Genomic DNA, 15,228 nt, shown 5'->3' with positions numbered 1-15,228 from the left:
AGAGTTTTGAGGGCAGCCCACACAAGTAAATGAACTGTCCTCAGGTGAAATCATCACACAGATTCAACGGTTACCAAATTAGGAACTAGATAGCTAGAGCCATAGAAACGTGCTGATGAAGACACACTCAAGTCCCCAACTTTGTACAGTGTGAGATGGGGAGATAGATTTCTTGCCTGTCCAGGTGACTCAAACCTCCCTTCCCAAAGCTCCGGCACATTGGCATTCCTGCCTGAATTGGGATGCTTCGTTTTCCATTGGCTTTAATCACAGGGCATGGCAGTACCAGGGCGCTCCAGGGGAGAGAGCTCCTGCACTGCAGACATACACGCGCTGGCTCCTACTGGGTAGGAACAACCCAATTTTCCCTTGATAATCAGGATCAATCACCCCACTTGGGACAGCGACCCCACGCTTAGTCTATGGATTCCCTGGAATGAGGAGCCAAAGTAGCCAGGTGGCAGTCTCAACCTCCAGTTTAAGGAAACCACTATTATGTCTCCTGGGAGAGCATTCCTCCCTTGGAAACCAAGACTTTAGAACAACAGAACCTAGTTGTGGGGACAGGAAGGAAATATTTTGCTAGGGTGTCACTAGGATAATTACGAGAGGAAAAATGACCATTCCCACACTTGATTTTCTGATCTGTGACTCTAGTCCTTGATTTATAACACATACTACACCCTGGGGGACATCACCCTCTGCTCATTCAGCTGGTGCTGAAACTAAACCTTCATAAGCCATTCTACCACAATGTCTTGCTTCACTTGCTACAAATTGAGTTCCTCAGTCAGAGCAATGTTTTTATCATAAAGAAAAAGGCACCTTGTAATTCTATGGATGTCAGATTGGTGAATAATTAAGGGTAGGAAAGGCAAATCCATATCCAGAATATGCTTCTGTTCCACTGAGAACAAAGTACTTCCTCTTTAATGATGGAAGTGGTCCAATGTAATCAATCTACCACCATTGTCTGGCTGATATTCCTGGGGAACAGTGCCATATCAGTCTTGGTCTTTGTTGTTGACAGGTTGGGCATTCATCAGGACAGCAGTGGCTATAACCAGATCATTTTCATGAGTAGTAGTCTATGTGGCTGGGCCCATTAGTAACTCCTAAATTTCTGCTGCATGATGACTTTGTGAGCTTATTGGTCAGGGACAGTGGTGACCGAGGAAAGATTAATATCCACAGGTTGTGACATTAAGATCCTCTTCTGCTAATAAAACAAAACAAAACAAAACCAAATCCTTTTCTGCTGAGGTTGCTTTTTGGTGAGTGTTCGTGTAGGACACAAGCATTTTCACACTCAGTGCCCATGCTGAGAGGTGTGTGCTCCTACCCCTTCTCCAGATTCCTGTGTTACCAGTTTTCTAAACCTGTTCCTTCCAACCTTTGACTGTCTAGCTGTACCATTAGCCACTCCCCATGAATCAATGTAAACATGTACCTGTGACAGTCTCTCTGTCCAGGCAAAATGAACAACCAGTTTGAAGTTCTGTTCAAAGTTCTTTGCACTAGGAGTATTTTCCTTTATCCTTGTCCCTGGATTTGACCTTGTCCCTAGTGCTACAACATCCAATTTTGGGCAGCACCAGCCTATCATGAAAACCCAACTGCAAAGCATGCCAAAAGATTTTTTTCTTCCTTATTAACTGACCAAAGGGGACTTCTCATGAGGCCATAGGTGCAGGCTGAGAAAAAGGGGGCAGTGATGCAGGAATGTGGGCCATGGGCATCTGTGACACTTGCTCATGCAATTTACTTGGGCCCTCAGTATATACTTGAGCCAGATTTTGTCTATACCACTTCTATTTGATGCTGTGCATGCCAACTTTATGATCGGGTGGCTCAGACAATACATAGTCTATAAGAGCTCTTTCAGATCACACCACCACTTGGGGGTCCACGGTCCAGGAGCACCTATGGTGTCAGTTACGGTCCACAGGCTGAGAAGACTGGTATCCAGCCCAAGTAGTCAGGCAGAGAGAGTGAGTTCCCCTTTCCTCCAACTTGTTTTATTCAATCCCGTAATGGGCTGTATAATGCTCACCCACAATGAAGAGGACATCGACTTTACCAGGCCTATTCAAATGCTAATTTCCTCTGGAAACACGCTCATAGACACATCTAGAAGTAATGTTTAACCAGCTCTCTGAGCACCCCATGACCTGGTCATGTTGACACATAAAATTAACCATCACAAGCCTCAAGTCCATAGATAAGGCAACTGAGAAGAATCGATGGATGTCAAAATGGAAAGCAAGGAGAACCTTGGAGGAAGGACTGGAACCCAGGAGGATGAACTGAATTCCTGCCAGTCTCTCACTTTCCCCAAGCCGGGGTGGACCTCAGAGAAGGAGCAGGAGCTGTGGGCACGCTGCACCCCCGAGCCCCCTACCTCCCCCCACCCCACCCTCACCATCACTGCAGGCCAGTGGATAGGAGTCAAAGAGCCAGAGCCGCCATGGTGCCTGGAGCTGCACACCGAGCTTCGGAATGTGGAGAGAGCCTGACTGCCCTTCACTTCCACCTCTTACATCTCACGCAGCTGTCTCTGCTGGGGAACATGACCCTGGAACCCTGCATTCAAACATCCTTTCAGCTTAGTCCATACAATATACATCCACTCTGCATTTTGTTTAAAGATATAACTCGATGCCAGGTCTTATTGGAGGGGGAGAAAGACATCTCGGATGGGCACTGCCCTCATGGGCACTGTTAATAGCTTGAGGTATGGGAAGATGGTGAGAAGAAGAGAAATACTTAGAAAAGCAATGGCTCCTTGCTTTGGCCATTCCCAGAGGGAAGTCCCGGGACTAGTTCCGAAGGAAGCAGTTTAGACAAGGCAACTTTTCAGCTGTCTAATAACTGATTTTATTCGTATCTGTGCCATATTTCCCCTACAATTTAAGGTTTTATTCACCAGAATGAATGTTTGCTCAGCATTTTATAATTTGCTTGTGTCTTTAGTCACTGTGAGGCTGTCAGCTGTTTCTTCTTGTTACCAGAAGAGAGACCTCGAACTGCCTATCCTTCCCCTCATTCTGGTTCTAAGATGCTTTTTTGGAATTATGCCTGAAGAGGCGCTAAGCCCGGGCCTGCCTGGCCAGAGGGCCCAATATCCAACACTCACATATTTCTGGCCACAGGAACTTTCTTAAGGAAATGCACTGAGCAACATTAACAAACAGCATTGTTGCAGTCTTGCATTAATTGTATGACTTCATCCAATTTAACTCTGTATTTCTGTTTTCCTCATCTCTAAAAAGTAGGAATTAATCTGCATGATCACTAATATTCCTCTCAATCTTAACATCCTAGGAGTCCATAATTCCTCTGTGGTAAGGACTGGAAGTAAATCCAACAGAAAAGGAATTGCTAGGGGCACCTGGGTGGCTCAGTCGGTTAAGCGACTGCCTTTGGCTCAGGTCTTGATCTCAAGGTCCTGGGATCGAGCCCCGCATCGGGCTCCCTGCTCCACTGGAAGCCTGCTTCTCCCTCTCCCTTCCCCCTGCTTCTCCCTCTCCCTCTCCCCTTGCTCGTGTTCTGTCACTGTGTCTCTCTCTGTCAAATAAATAAAATCTTAAAAAAAAAAAAAAGGAATTACTAGCCATGAACAGAAATTATTTTAAGTTTCAGAATGCATTGCTGTGCTGGTTGTAGGGAGTGTTGGATGCCTGTAAAAAGGATAGATCGCTATCTATCTGGAGGTACACAGAGCTGAGATAGAAGAGATGATTTTATAATGTGTATAATCATGATGAAGTTAATTACTCTTATCATTCCTCCTCCTCCCCAACACACACACACCTGCAGATATGATAAAGCTTCCAGCTGAGTTACCTGATACCCACATCTGTGTAGTAGAGTCTATGGCTTAATTTTTTTTTTCTCCAGACACTTGTAAAAGGGGATTAGTTCAAAGAAAAGTAAACTAATGATTTAATTAATGTAATGACTTGAACAAAAAAGAAGCATAATTGTTATAAACTAAATGGAACAGAAGATTAAAGCTATGAAAGAAATCTATGACATTGTTTATGATCTTATTTTTAAGCTCTTTAAAAATAAATCTATGTCAGTTTGTCATCATAGCGTTCTGGGTAAAAATGGACTGCTTCGATGATAATTTGTAGCTGAATTTCATATATTATAAGTATTTTTTAAGTATTATGCATTTTGAGTTAAAAATTCATTAAAACAAAACCACTTTAGAATTTAAATATTTCATTGGTGATTGAAATTGTTCTGTGGGGAAAAATAAATATGTTTTTATTGCTTTCATTTGGTCTCATGTAACCAGTTTTCAAAGAAATTGTTTTTACAACAATTTATCTGAAATTCCTACCTATATGTCAAAACCTTCCCTTTTTTTTTAGGCACACCTGCTTTTTTACTTCATTTCTTTGCAATTTTTGGAGGGATGTGGAATAAAATTAATCAAATAGGAACCTCAGATACAAAGGTGGTTTTATTTCAGATATTGGGAGATGACAATTTAATATCTGCCATCAAGCATTTGAGCAAAAGTCTCACTGGGAACTACTATTCAAGATCCAATTACAAGGAGGACACTCTTAGGGTACTATGGTATAGAAATATAGGAAACTTAAGTTTACGAATAAATATAATAAAAGGCAAAATATATGGTCACTCCTCCTGGAATGTTCCTCCCCACTTCTTCCTAGCTCACTCCATTCCTTGCTCCCTTTTTTTCTACACATACTCTTACACTTCTTTCTCTCTTTTAATTTTTTCTCAGTTTGAGAATCATAGGATCCCTGTCTGTTCTTTCCTGTTTATCCAGTACCTACTGAATGCACTTAATAAGGTTTTATTGAAATTTATTACAATTTAATCTAAATTAAATGTGGTACAAATAAAGTGATTTAGAAGCCTGCGAAAGAGGAAGGTCTTCCATGTAGTTGGGCAAATAAGTAAAGGCTTGAGGCATTTCCATTTAAGATGGATTTGGGAAAATGGGTAGCATTTTAAAAATTAGAAGAGCCATTGAAGGCAGAAGGAATAGTAAGAAACTAAGGCAAATGAGCTACAAAAGTAAAGAACATACTTTGCAGACTATCTTAGAAAATTTGACTAGAGTTCCTTGTTTTTATACTTTCAAATGTGTTATTATATTAACATAGAAAATATTTAGGGTTTAATTTTTTATACCGTAAGTTCTTTATGAAATCTAGAAGTATTTCTACCTTTTCCTTTGGATTGAGGTGAGTGTTGTAGAATACCAACAACATTAATTGAGCACTTATGTGACAGATACTGCTCAGCACTTGACACAGATTGCCTCAATTTGTCCTCATCATAGCCTTATCAAGAGGGTACTGTCATTAACCCCATCTTACAGAAGAGGAAATTGACATTTGGTGAGATAATATAACTTGCCCCAGTTAGACAGCTAGGAAGGGGTGAAGTCAATATTCTAGCCCAGACAGTCGATGCAAAAACTCTTTTTCTCTTAACTCTTGTACCAAGGGTCAAGGATTCATTGCTGTCCAAGAACAGCAACCAAACAGTTTGATAAACAACAGTTTTGAACATGGACTATGCCTTGTCGTAGGAATGCAGGAATTTGTGAACAGGAGAATTGGTCTGACAAGGGGCCACAGTGGGCTTGCTTCCTGATGAAAATGGCCTCCATTTCAGTTGTAATATGGCAGAGGCTGTGATGCCAGGTTACTGGAGGTGCAGAAACAGCTCTTTAAAAAAATAATAACTTTGAAAGAAAACCAATGCAATCCATATAAAACTGGTGATAACCCGTACTTCCTAAACCTTTCTCTTTTAGGAAATATATTTGTGGTGAGCCTTGCAGTTGCAGACCTGGTGGTGGCTGTTTACCCATACCCCTTGGCGCTGACATCTATATTTAACAATGGATGGAATCTGGGTTATTTGCACTGCCAAATCAGTGGTTTCCTGATGGGCCTCAGTGTCATTGGCTCCATATTCAATATCACTGGAATTGCCATTAACCGTTACTGCTGCATCTGCCACAGTCTCAAGTACGACAAGGTGTACAGTAACAAGAATTCCCTCTGCCACGTGTTCCTGATATGGATGCTGACGCTCGTGGCGGTCATGCCCAACTTGCGAACCGGAACCCTGCAGTATGACCCAAGGATCTACTCCTGCACCTTTGCACAGTCTATCAGTTCAGCATACACCATAGCCGTAGTGGTTTTCCATTTCATAGTGCCCATGACCATAGTCATCTTCTGTTACCTAAGAATATGGATCCTGGTTCTTCAGGTCAGATGGAGGGTGAAACCTGACAATAAACCCAAAATGAAACCACAGGACTTGAGGAATTTTGTCACCATGTTTGTGGTTTTTGTCCTTTTTGCCATCTGTTGGGCTCCTCTCAACTTTATTGGTCTCGCTGTGGCTTCAGACCCTGTCAGCATGGAGCCCAGGGTCCCAGAGTGGCTATTTGTGGCCAGTTACTATATGGCATATTTCAACAGCTGCCTCAATGCAATTATATATGGACTACTGAACCAAAATTTCAGAAAGGAATACAGAAGGATTATAGTCTCACTGTGTACAGCCAGAATATTCTTTGTGGATAGTTCGAATGATGCAGCACATAGGGTTAAGTGCAAACCCTCTCCATTAATGACCAACAATAACCTAATAAAAGTGGACTCTGTTTAAAATACAAAGCACGGCTGGCAAGATATACACACACTGCTCAAGGTCTTACTCATTTTCATGTTTGCTTCCTTCTTGACAGATGCCTAGAAACACAGCATAGTTGAGAAAACTTGCACTTCTAAGAGGTTGCCTCTCGTTTATGAGCTCATATGCTATCAGTCTTTTGAATAAGTCTCTAATTCTGCTTATGAAAAGAAATCCAGAACATATAGAGAGTTACATGTTAATTCAAGAATATGGTTCAGGGACGGGGCGGGGGCAGTAATTTTAAATAAAAATGCTAAGTGTATTCAAGTGGAGAAAGAGTGTGCAAACTTTTATTGCAAATGAGTATCACAAAATAATTGCTTTTTTCCTATACTTTTTGAGGATTTCTCATTGGAAAACAAATGATGTGTCATAGTTATAAACAAACAAGTGGGATGATTGATTCATTACACAGTGGAAGGCTGAAAATAAACCAGGGAATACCTTGACATAATAGCAACAACCATAACAAAGTTTTCAGTTGGCAGTCGGTGGCACTGGGTAACCATAGTCAGGATCATAAATGTGGTCTCTATTAAAAGTTGCACATTCAACTAGATAAAGAGCTAAGTATATGACGGAACTCTTTTTCAGATGTCAATAGCCATAGTATTTGAAAACAATAGTGAAACATAAAACTCTATTTGACTTTATTAGACATTGGCTTTATTATTTTGTCACTGAAGATCATTATTATTCGTGTTACTGACAAACTGTTTTGAACTGTTCTCTGTTCATTTATGAAGTCATCTAATCAGTTTAGTGATAATTGATAAAGAATCAAAGAGCTATAGATCCTTAGATACAGTGCTGAATGCATCCTAGATTGATAATCTATTTGGACAAGTAAATATCTAAACCAGATAGTTTTTCTTTTATAGATATTTCAAAGCAATATTCTTTAATAATTCATTTCAGTATTTGATTGCCTTAATAATCCTAAAAGTCTAGGAGAAGAAAAAATGCACAGGTAAACTATGTTTCATAAACTATGGCTCTAGTTTGCTCCAAAAAAGCTATTTAGGACCACTCTCAGGTTTGTTACTGGAGTGCTTTGCAGAAATTAGAGCCATGTTTTCTTGTGTTTTAAAGTTCTTCAACAAAACTATAACATAGCAGAAAGAGTTGGTGATTTGCATCTATATAAGATATATTTGTGAATATCTCTGTATCTAGATAATGAGAATCTCCTTGGAAAGTTCTATCATTTGTTTTAAAAGGTCCCTCTGATAACTGTTTTCATCAAGCATATTTGGGAAACACTAAATTATAGTTTGTGGCGGAGAGTGAAGGTGTGTGTGTGTATGTGTTTGTATGCGTGTGTGTGTGTGTGTGTGTGTAAGTTATCTCAAACTTTACCCATCAAGTCATTTATGTGTAAATGTTCTAGTCAGAACCAACACTAAATAGTATAGATAATTTTTAAACCTGTGTTCCAGATTTCAGATAATTGAACCTTAAAAAATTAACCATGGTAACCTAAATTCTTTTTAAAAGGTAGGATACTGGGGCGCCTGGGTGGCTCAGTTGGTTAAGCGACTGCCTTCGGCTCAGGTCATGATCCTGGAGTCTCGGGATCGAGTCCCGCATCAGGCTCCCTGCTCGGCGAGGAGCCTGCTTCTCCCTCTAACCCTCCCCTCTCTCATGTACTCTCTCTCTCTCATTCTCGCTCTCTCAAATAAATAAATAAATCTTTAAAAAAAAAAAAAGGTAGGATACTTTTATCTTGATGCTGGGGGTAAACTACTATGTTGCTAACTATATGTTCCTTTGCTCTTTATAGAATTTTGTTTCTTAATTTATACAATAGCAAAAACACTTAACAGAAACTGTGTCCTTTAAAAACTGTGTGCCAAGTAGAGTATCTCGTCTTAAAATCAGATATGTAACTTAAAGGTTTACATGTTTTTCATTACAACAAAATACTATCTAGTAAAATATTGACAATGAAATAGCAACTCATAAAGACCAAAGTCTCAGATTTCCTCTAATGGAATCTCACTGTAGAAGTTTTATAAACATTCAAAATATTATCACTGGCTTCCTCAATATAATATTAATAAGTAGAAAGTCCTTAGCTAAATATGTTTTTTTCCTCCCGAAAAATTCAAATACATCATCAGTTGTACCTGATTTCCAGTGGACAAACTATTTTGTACACTGGAATATTAACTCTTTCAAGACTACGAGATTACTATTTATCAAATGACTGTTGCTTAGTACAAATTGGTATGTGGGTAGCATGACCGAACATGTGCTGCATTATTCAAAACAAATTCAATGAAATTTGCTGTGTTGTGTTAATCAGCTATAAACCTCTGTTAAATTAAACCTCTCTAATCTATCAGAGTTACTTACCAATGTAATAATTTTTTAGCCTTCCCTCTGTCTATTGGAGTTCTGGTGGTGACGTGAGGGTTGGAAATGAAAAGAAATAACATTTTGAGTGGCATATTTACAAATTTTAGGAACATTTGTGCTTGCCTATAGCTTGGATTTCACTGCATTGGCTGGACACTTTGTGAGGCTAAAAACAGTATCTATGATAATACCAGGGAGGAAACGTCTTTTTTTACAAAGCACTCAGTGGAATCTGAAACTCTGGAGAGGCAAATCTACACAAGGCCATTTGATTTGGAATAAGGATAGCAAAACATCTATCATTGTCTTTTCTAAAATCAATTGCTAGAATTATGTGCAATTGTTAGCATTATGCAATTTAAGTTCCTACACTAATATCCAGTTGAAGTGGATAGACCAAAGAATCTGACCATCCTAATTTAAATATATCATTTGAATATTACCACTGGAAGGACTGCCTCAATCATATTCTTTTAAGAAAAATTTAAATCATGTAGGATTCTTTTTTTGCCACAAGAGAATGTCACTTTTAAACATATGTTATTTTATTTATTATACCTGTTGGAACAGATTAGTTTGGGACATACTGCCTATACCTTACTATATAAGCTACATAATCACATAAAATGTAATTTTATTTGTTTAAAACTGATAATAGTTTGGGGGGAGAGAGGAATAATTTCAGTTTGTCTATTCTATTGTATATTTCCTTTCCAAATATTTATGTTTGAATCATTTCCATGTATAAATATGACTTTTTTTCTGACAAAGCAGCAGAACTACCTGATTTTAAATATTCTGGCAAGTTATATGAGATGATAACCAATCTTGGATATTAAATCCATAATTGCTCATTGAGTAAACACATTCAGCCTGAATGTTATGTAATGAGTAATAATTTTGACCATTTTTGGACTGTCTGTGATGCATCATCAAATATTTTGCTGTGAATAAGCAAACACATTTGGAATAAAATAGGTACATTTCTAGTCAGTTTAAATTATTAAATTATTATATTTAAGAATTGCCTAAGCATAAGCAGTGTTTTCTTTTTAAAAATAATTTTTGTAATTTATTTTTCCCACTTTTTACTTTTCTCTACTTTTATGCATAGAAAATAAAGAATCTCCACTAAAAAAATTATCTTGTACAGTACAAAAAGTGCTATGTTCTCCACAATGGTATATATTGATCACAACTTCTGTAAATCTCCTAAAACTGTGGGTTGATGAAAATCTAGAGAAGAAAAGAAAGTGATTTTAATCATATTCAATATTTATGTTGCTGATAAGTGAGTACATATTTTAGCTGAGGTCTTTGGAACATCAAAGACTGAATGTAAATAAGATTTGTAAGATATAGGAAAAGACCAAAATGGTGAGATATTTAATCAAATCTTAGTGTACATATAATGTAACAATAATAAACATGGTAAAAATTCAGTAACAAACTAAATGGGTACCAGGAGGTTGTCTGGTAATTATAATGTTTAGAGGAGTGTCATCTTAGCTGTGCCAAATCTTGAAATCCTGGGACTTATTCTAATTGGATATGAGGTCAAATCATGCTTGTCTACCACTGAAGGATAATGGAGTCACTTGTGCAATCACCTTGTTTTAAAGTGGCAAAGAGAAATTTAAATTCAACTATGGGACATCAATCATAAAGGAACATATAATGATGTTAGAATCATAAGCCTTAATCATATTTTGTAATATTTACCATCTCTAGAACAGAAACATTTTAAATTAATAAAAGCAATTACTCAAGCAGTATTTTTTACCGTTGGAGAGTTTAATATGGGAGAACACTTTTGTGTATGGGTGTTTGTGTGTACCTGTGCATATTGGGTGTTTTAGCCAATAGGCTGCTTTTTGTGTTATCTTTAAAGTTGATGATTTTCAAGAATATGAACAGCATCCATAGCTTTAAAGAATAAAAAAAAATTTAGATTTTGTTCTACATTTTTAGAACTAATGCTCTGACCCTAGGGAGCAGTTTATTACAAGGACACATTTCTGTGTTTTGAGGACAGAAAGTCTATGATTAATATGCCCATTTCAAAACCAATTGATTATTGTTGCTTTTAGGTATCAGATACCAATCCTGCCTTTTCTTGTGGTAATCAGGTGCTCTAATTTCTGAGAGAACTGCGACTTTCCAGTGAGTGATGCAAATATATCTGGTTTATTAACACAGAGTGGAAAAATAGTTTTGTTTGGAATAGAAAAATGATTGTACTTTCTATTTCCATAATGAGTTCAACAAATCTCTAAGAATGCTTGAGGACTGGTGCCTAGAAGCTATAATATCCTCACTGACTCTGTGACCATTGAGCTAGAGAATCAATGTTTAGACAATTCAAAACAGTTCAATATGAGTCAAACCACCCCACCATGCTTAGTGGCATGGCTCTGAGTGTGCTGGCATGCAGCCACCGGCCACCAGGAGCCTGGTAGGGGACTAGTGGCCCAGCAGCCTTTTGCTAACACCAACTGCTCTGCTCCCAAGTTCCCCAGTGGCATGCCCCCTGAGAGCTCGTCTGCTTGGGTCCCACTAACGGACAGCAAGCACAGCCCTCAACAGGCAGAGAGTCAGTGCAGTTGACTGCACAGGAAGAAAAAGTGACCCAGACACAACAGCAGGATGTAAAGAACACACACAGAGCACGCTCTTGAAGGGCCAGAGTCTGGTGAACGGGGGACACGGCACTGCAGGGCGCTCCAGGGTCTCCTCCTCATAAAGTCACTACTTTCAAGAGGAGAAGACACAGCTGACTTTCTTAACACACAGAAACAGACACAGAGGGGCAGACAAAATGAGGCGATAGAGAAGTTTATCCCAAATGAATGAATAGGACAAGGCCACAACCAGAGATCTAAACAAAACAGATATAAGGACATGCCTGATATATAAAGACATTAAAGCAATGATCATAAGGATACTCACTGGATTTGAGGAAAGAGTGGAAGACATGAATGAGACCTTTAAAACAGAGATAAGGAATGACATAGTAGAGATAAAGGGTACAATAAATAAAATGAGAAGCACGCTTGACAGAATGGACAGCAGGATGGAAGAAGGAGAGGAACAAATTAGTGACTTAGAAGACAGAGTAATGGAAAGTAATTAGCTGAACAAAAGAGAGAAAGAAGAATTATGGAAAATGAGAACAGACTTAGGGAACTCAATGACTCCATCAAATGTAGTAACTTACATTGTATAGGAGCTCCAGAAGAAGGAGAGAGAGAAAGGGGAGACAGAAAATTTATTCAAAGAAATAACTAAAAATGTCCCTACCCTGTGGAAGGAAACAGACATCCAGATCCAGGAGGCACAGAGATCAATCATCAAAATCAATAAAAGCAGACAGACACCAAAACATATTATAATTAAATTTATAAATATAGTGAAAAAGAAAAAAATTTAAAAGCAGCAAAAAAAAAAAAAAAAAAAAAAGTCCTTAACTTACAAGGGAAAACCCATAAGGCTAGCAGGAGATTTTTCAACAGAAATTTGGCAAGCCAGAAGAGAATGCCATGATATATTCAAAATGCTGAATGGGAAGACTTTGTAGCCAAGAATATTCTATCCAGGAAGGCTATCATTCACAACAGAAGGAGAGATAATTTCCCAGACAAACAAAAGATAAAGGAGTTTGTGGGCACTAAACCAACTCTGCAAGAAATATTAAATAGGACTCTTTGAATGGAAAGGAGAGACCAAAAGTGACAGTATAAATATAGGAAACACAAAAGCAGTAAAAATGAGTATTTCTGTAAAAATTAGTCAAGGAACTCACAAAAAATGATATAAAACATAGTGACATATACCTAAAATGTGGGGAGGAAAGGAGAGAAGAATAGGTTCAAATTTAAAACACCATCAACTTAATATAGACTGTTATATGCAGAAGATGTTATATACAAACATACAGTAAGCATATATCAAATCCACTAATAAATTTGCATAGAATAAAGAGAAAGAAATCCAGATATATAAATCAAGAAAATCAGCAAAACATGAGAGGAAGACAAGAAAGGATCAGAGAAAATCTTCAGAAACAACAACAAAACAAGTAAGAAAATGGCAATAAGTACATATTTATCAATAATTACTCTGAATGTAAAGGGATGAAACACTCCCATCAGAAGACATAGGGTGGAAGAATGATAAAAAGGCAAGACCCATCTATATGCTGCCTACAAGAGACACATGTTAGACCTAAAGACACCTGCAGATTGAAAGTGAGAGGATGGAGAAACATCTGTCATGCAAATGATGTCAAAAGGAAGCCAGAGTAGCAATACTTATATTGGACAAAATACACCTTAAAATAGACTGTAAGAAGAGATAAAGAAGGACACTATATAATAATAAAGGGGACAATCCAACAAGAATATATGATGATTATTAAATATTTATGTGCCCAACACAGTAGCACTTAAATACATAAAATGGTTAATAAAAAACCTGAAGGAATTAATAGATAATAATACAGTAATAGTAGGGGACTTTAACACACCCACTTACATCATCTACATCATTACATCAACAAACAACAGACAGATCATCTAAACAGAACATCAACCAGGAAACAATGGCTTTGAATGACACCCTGGAACAGATAGATTTAACAGATACATTCAGAGCATCCCATCCTAAAAACAGCAGAATACACATTCTTTCCAGGAGCACAGAGAACATTCTCCGGAATAGGTCACATATTGGACCACAAAACGAAGGTCAACAAATTCAAGAAGATCAAGTCACACGATGCATTTTTTCTGGCCACAACACTATGAAATAAGAAGTCATTACAAGAAAAAAATCTGTAGAGACCACAAATAAATGGAGGTTAAATAACATGCTACTAGGGGGTGGAGCAAGATGGCAGAGGAGTAGGAGACCTGGATTTTGTCTGGTCTCAGGAATTCAGCTGCATAGGGATCAAACCATTCTGCACACCTACGAACTCAACAGGAGATCGAAGAAAAGAATAGCAACTCTCTGAACAGAAGCGACCACTTTCTGGAAGGTAGGTCATGCGGAGAAGTGAATCCGATGCGATATTTGGGAGGCTAGATGGCGGGTGAGGGGCCTCTGACTGCCGCTTCTCGCAAGTGATAGAGCCCCGGAGCCCAAAATCGGAACTTTTAGAAGTCGGCTCCACTGAGGGACGTTGCTCCAGTGGCTAAGTGGGGGGTGGAACCCTCGTGGGACAGTGTGGTCTCAGGACCCTCGGGTCACAGAAAGATCAGGGGTGCCTGAGTGCAGCAGAGCTCCCAGGGATCGGAGCGGGGAAGCCGGCTGCCGAGGCAGAGCCGAGGCGCGGGCCCTCAGCTCGGGGTTGCCATAAACTGTGATCCGCGGCACAATCGGGCCACTGCTCCTCCAGCAGGGACCCAACAAGTGGCAGATCTGGGCAGACTCCCCTTCCTCCCCTGGGAGGAGCGGTGTGGGAGCGCACCGCAGGGATCTGCGGGGTTTGGAGACCCCACATGGGGTCGGGTGCCAGAGATAGAAACCCCCGGTCACAGGCTGGGTGAGGACGGAGTGTGGCCGGAGACTGGGGAGACGGGAGTGATTGACTGCTTTTCTCTGGGGGTGCACTGAGGAGCAGGGCCCGAGTTCTTGGCTCCTCTGGGGCGGAGATTGGGAGGCCACCATTTTCACTCTCCTCCTCCAAAGCTGTAGGGAAAGCTTGCAAGGAACAAAAGCTCCCAAGAGCAAACCTGAGCAGATGACTTAGCCCGGACCGGCAAGGGCGGGGCAATTCTGCCTCTGGCAAAGACATTTGGGAACCACGGCAACAGGCCCCTCCCCCAGAAGATCAGAGAGAACAGCCAGCCAAGACCGAGTTTACCGATCAATGAGAATGGCAGAACTCCAGCCCTAGGGGAATACCACACATAGAATCCATGGCTTTTTTACCATGATTCTTTAGTCTTTCATAGTTAATTTTTTTAACTGTCTTCTTTTTTTTTGAATTTCTCTTTTTCCCTTTTTCAACCAACATCTTATCAATCCCTTTTTTAAAAAACATTTTTATTCTTCATTTTTAGAGTCATATTCTATCCCTTCATAGTAGTTACCCGTATTTTTGGCATATATATATATATATATATATATATATATATAAGTTGTTCTCTCTTTAAAATT

General features: G+C 39.2%; 1 protein-coding gene and 1 long non-coding RNA gene across 2 annotated transcripts in view; both read left to right on the top strand.

Moving 5' to 3' along the window:
• LOC145717709 (uncharacterized) overlaps window positions 1–15,228 on the top strand; it is a 96,619-nt gene that overhangs the window by 27,212 nt on the left and 54,179 nt on the right. The window lies entirely within an intron of this gene.
• Window positions 2,034–6,678, top strand: MTNR1A (melatonin receptor 1A). The gene is made up of 2 exons (XM_081812862.1): window positions 2,034–2,136; window positions 5,810–6,678. Exons 1-2 carry the CDS (start codon window positions 2,034–2,036, stop codon window positions 6,676–6,678), a joined length of 972 nt encoding a protein of 323 aa, XP_081668988.1.

This window comes from Leptonychotes weddellii, chromosome 2 (genome assembly GCF_054177405.1).
Source record: "Leptonychotes weddellii isolate Sample4059 chromosome 2, ASM5417740v2, whole genome shotgun sequence".
Classification (NCBI taxonomy): domain Eukaryota; kingdom Metazoa; phylum Chordata; class Mammalia; order Carnivora; family Phocidae; genus Leptonychotes; species Leptonychotes weddellii.
This window is presented reverse-complemented; position numbering and strand designations above follow the sequence as displayed.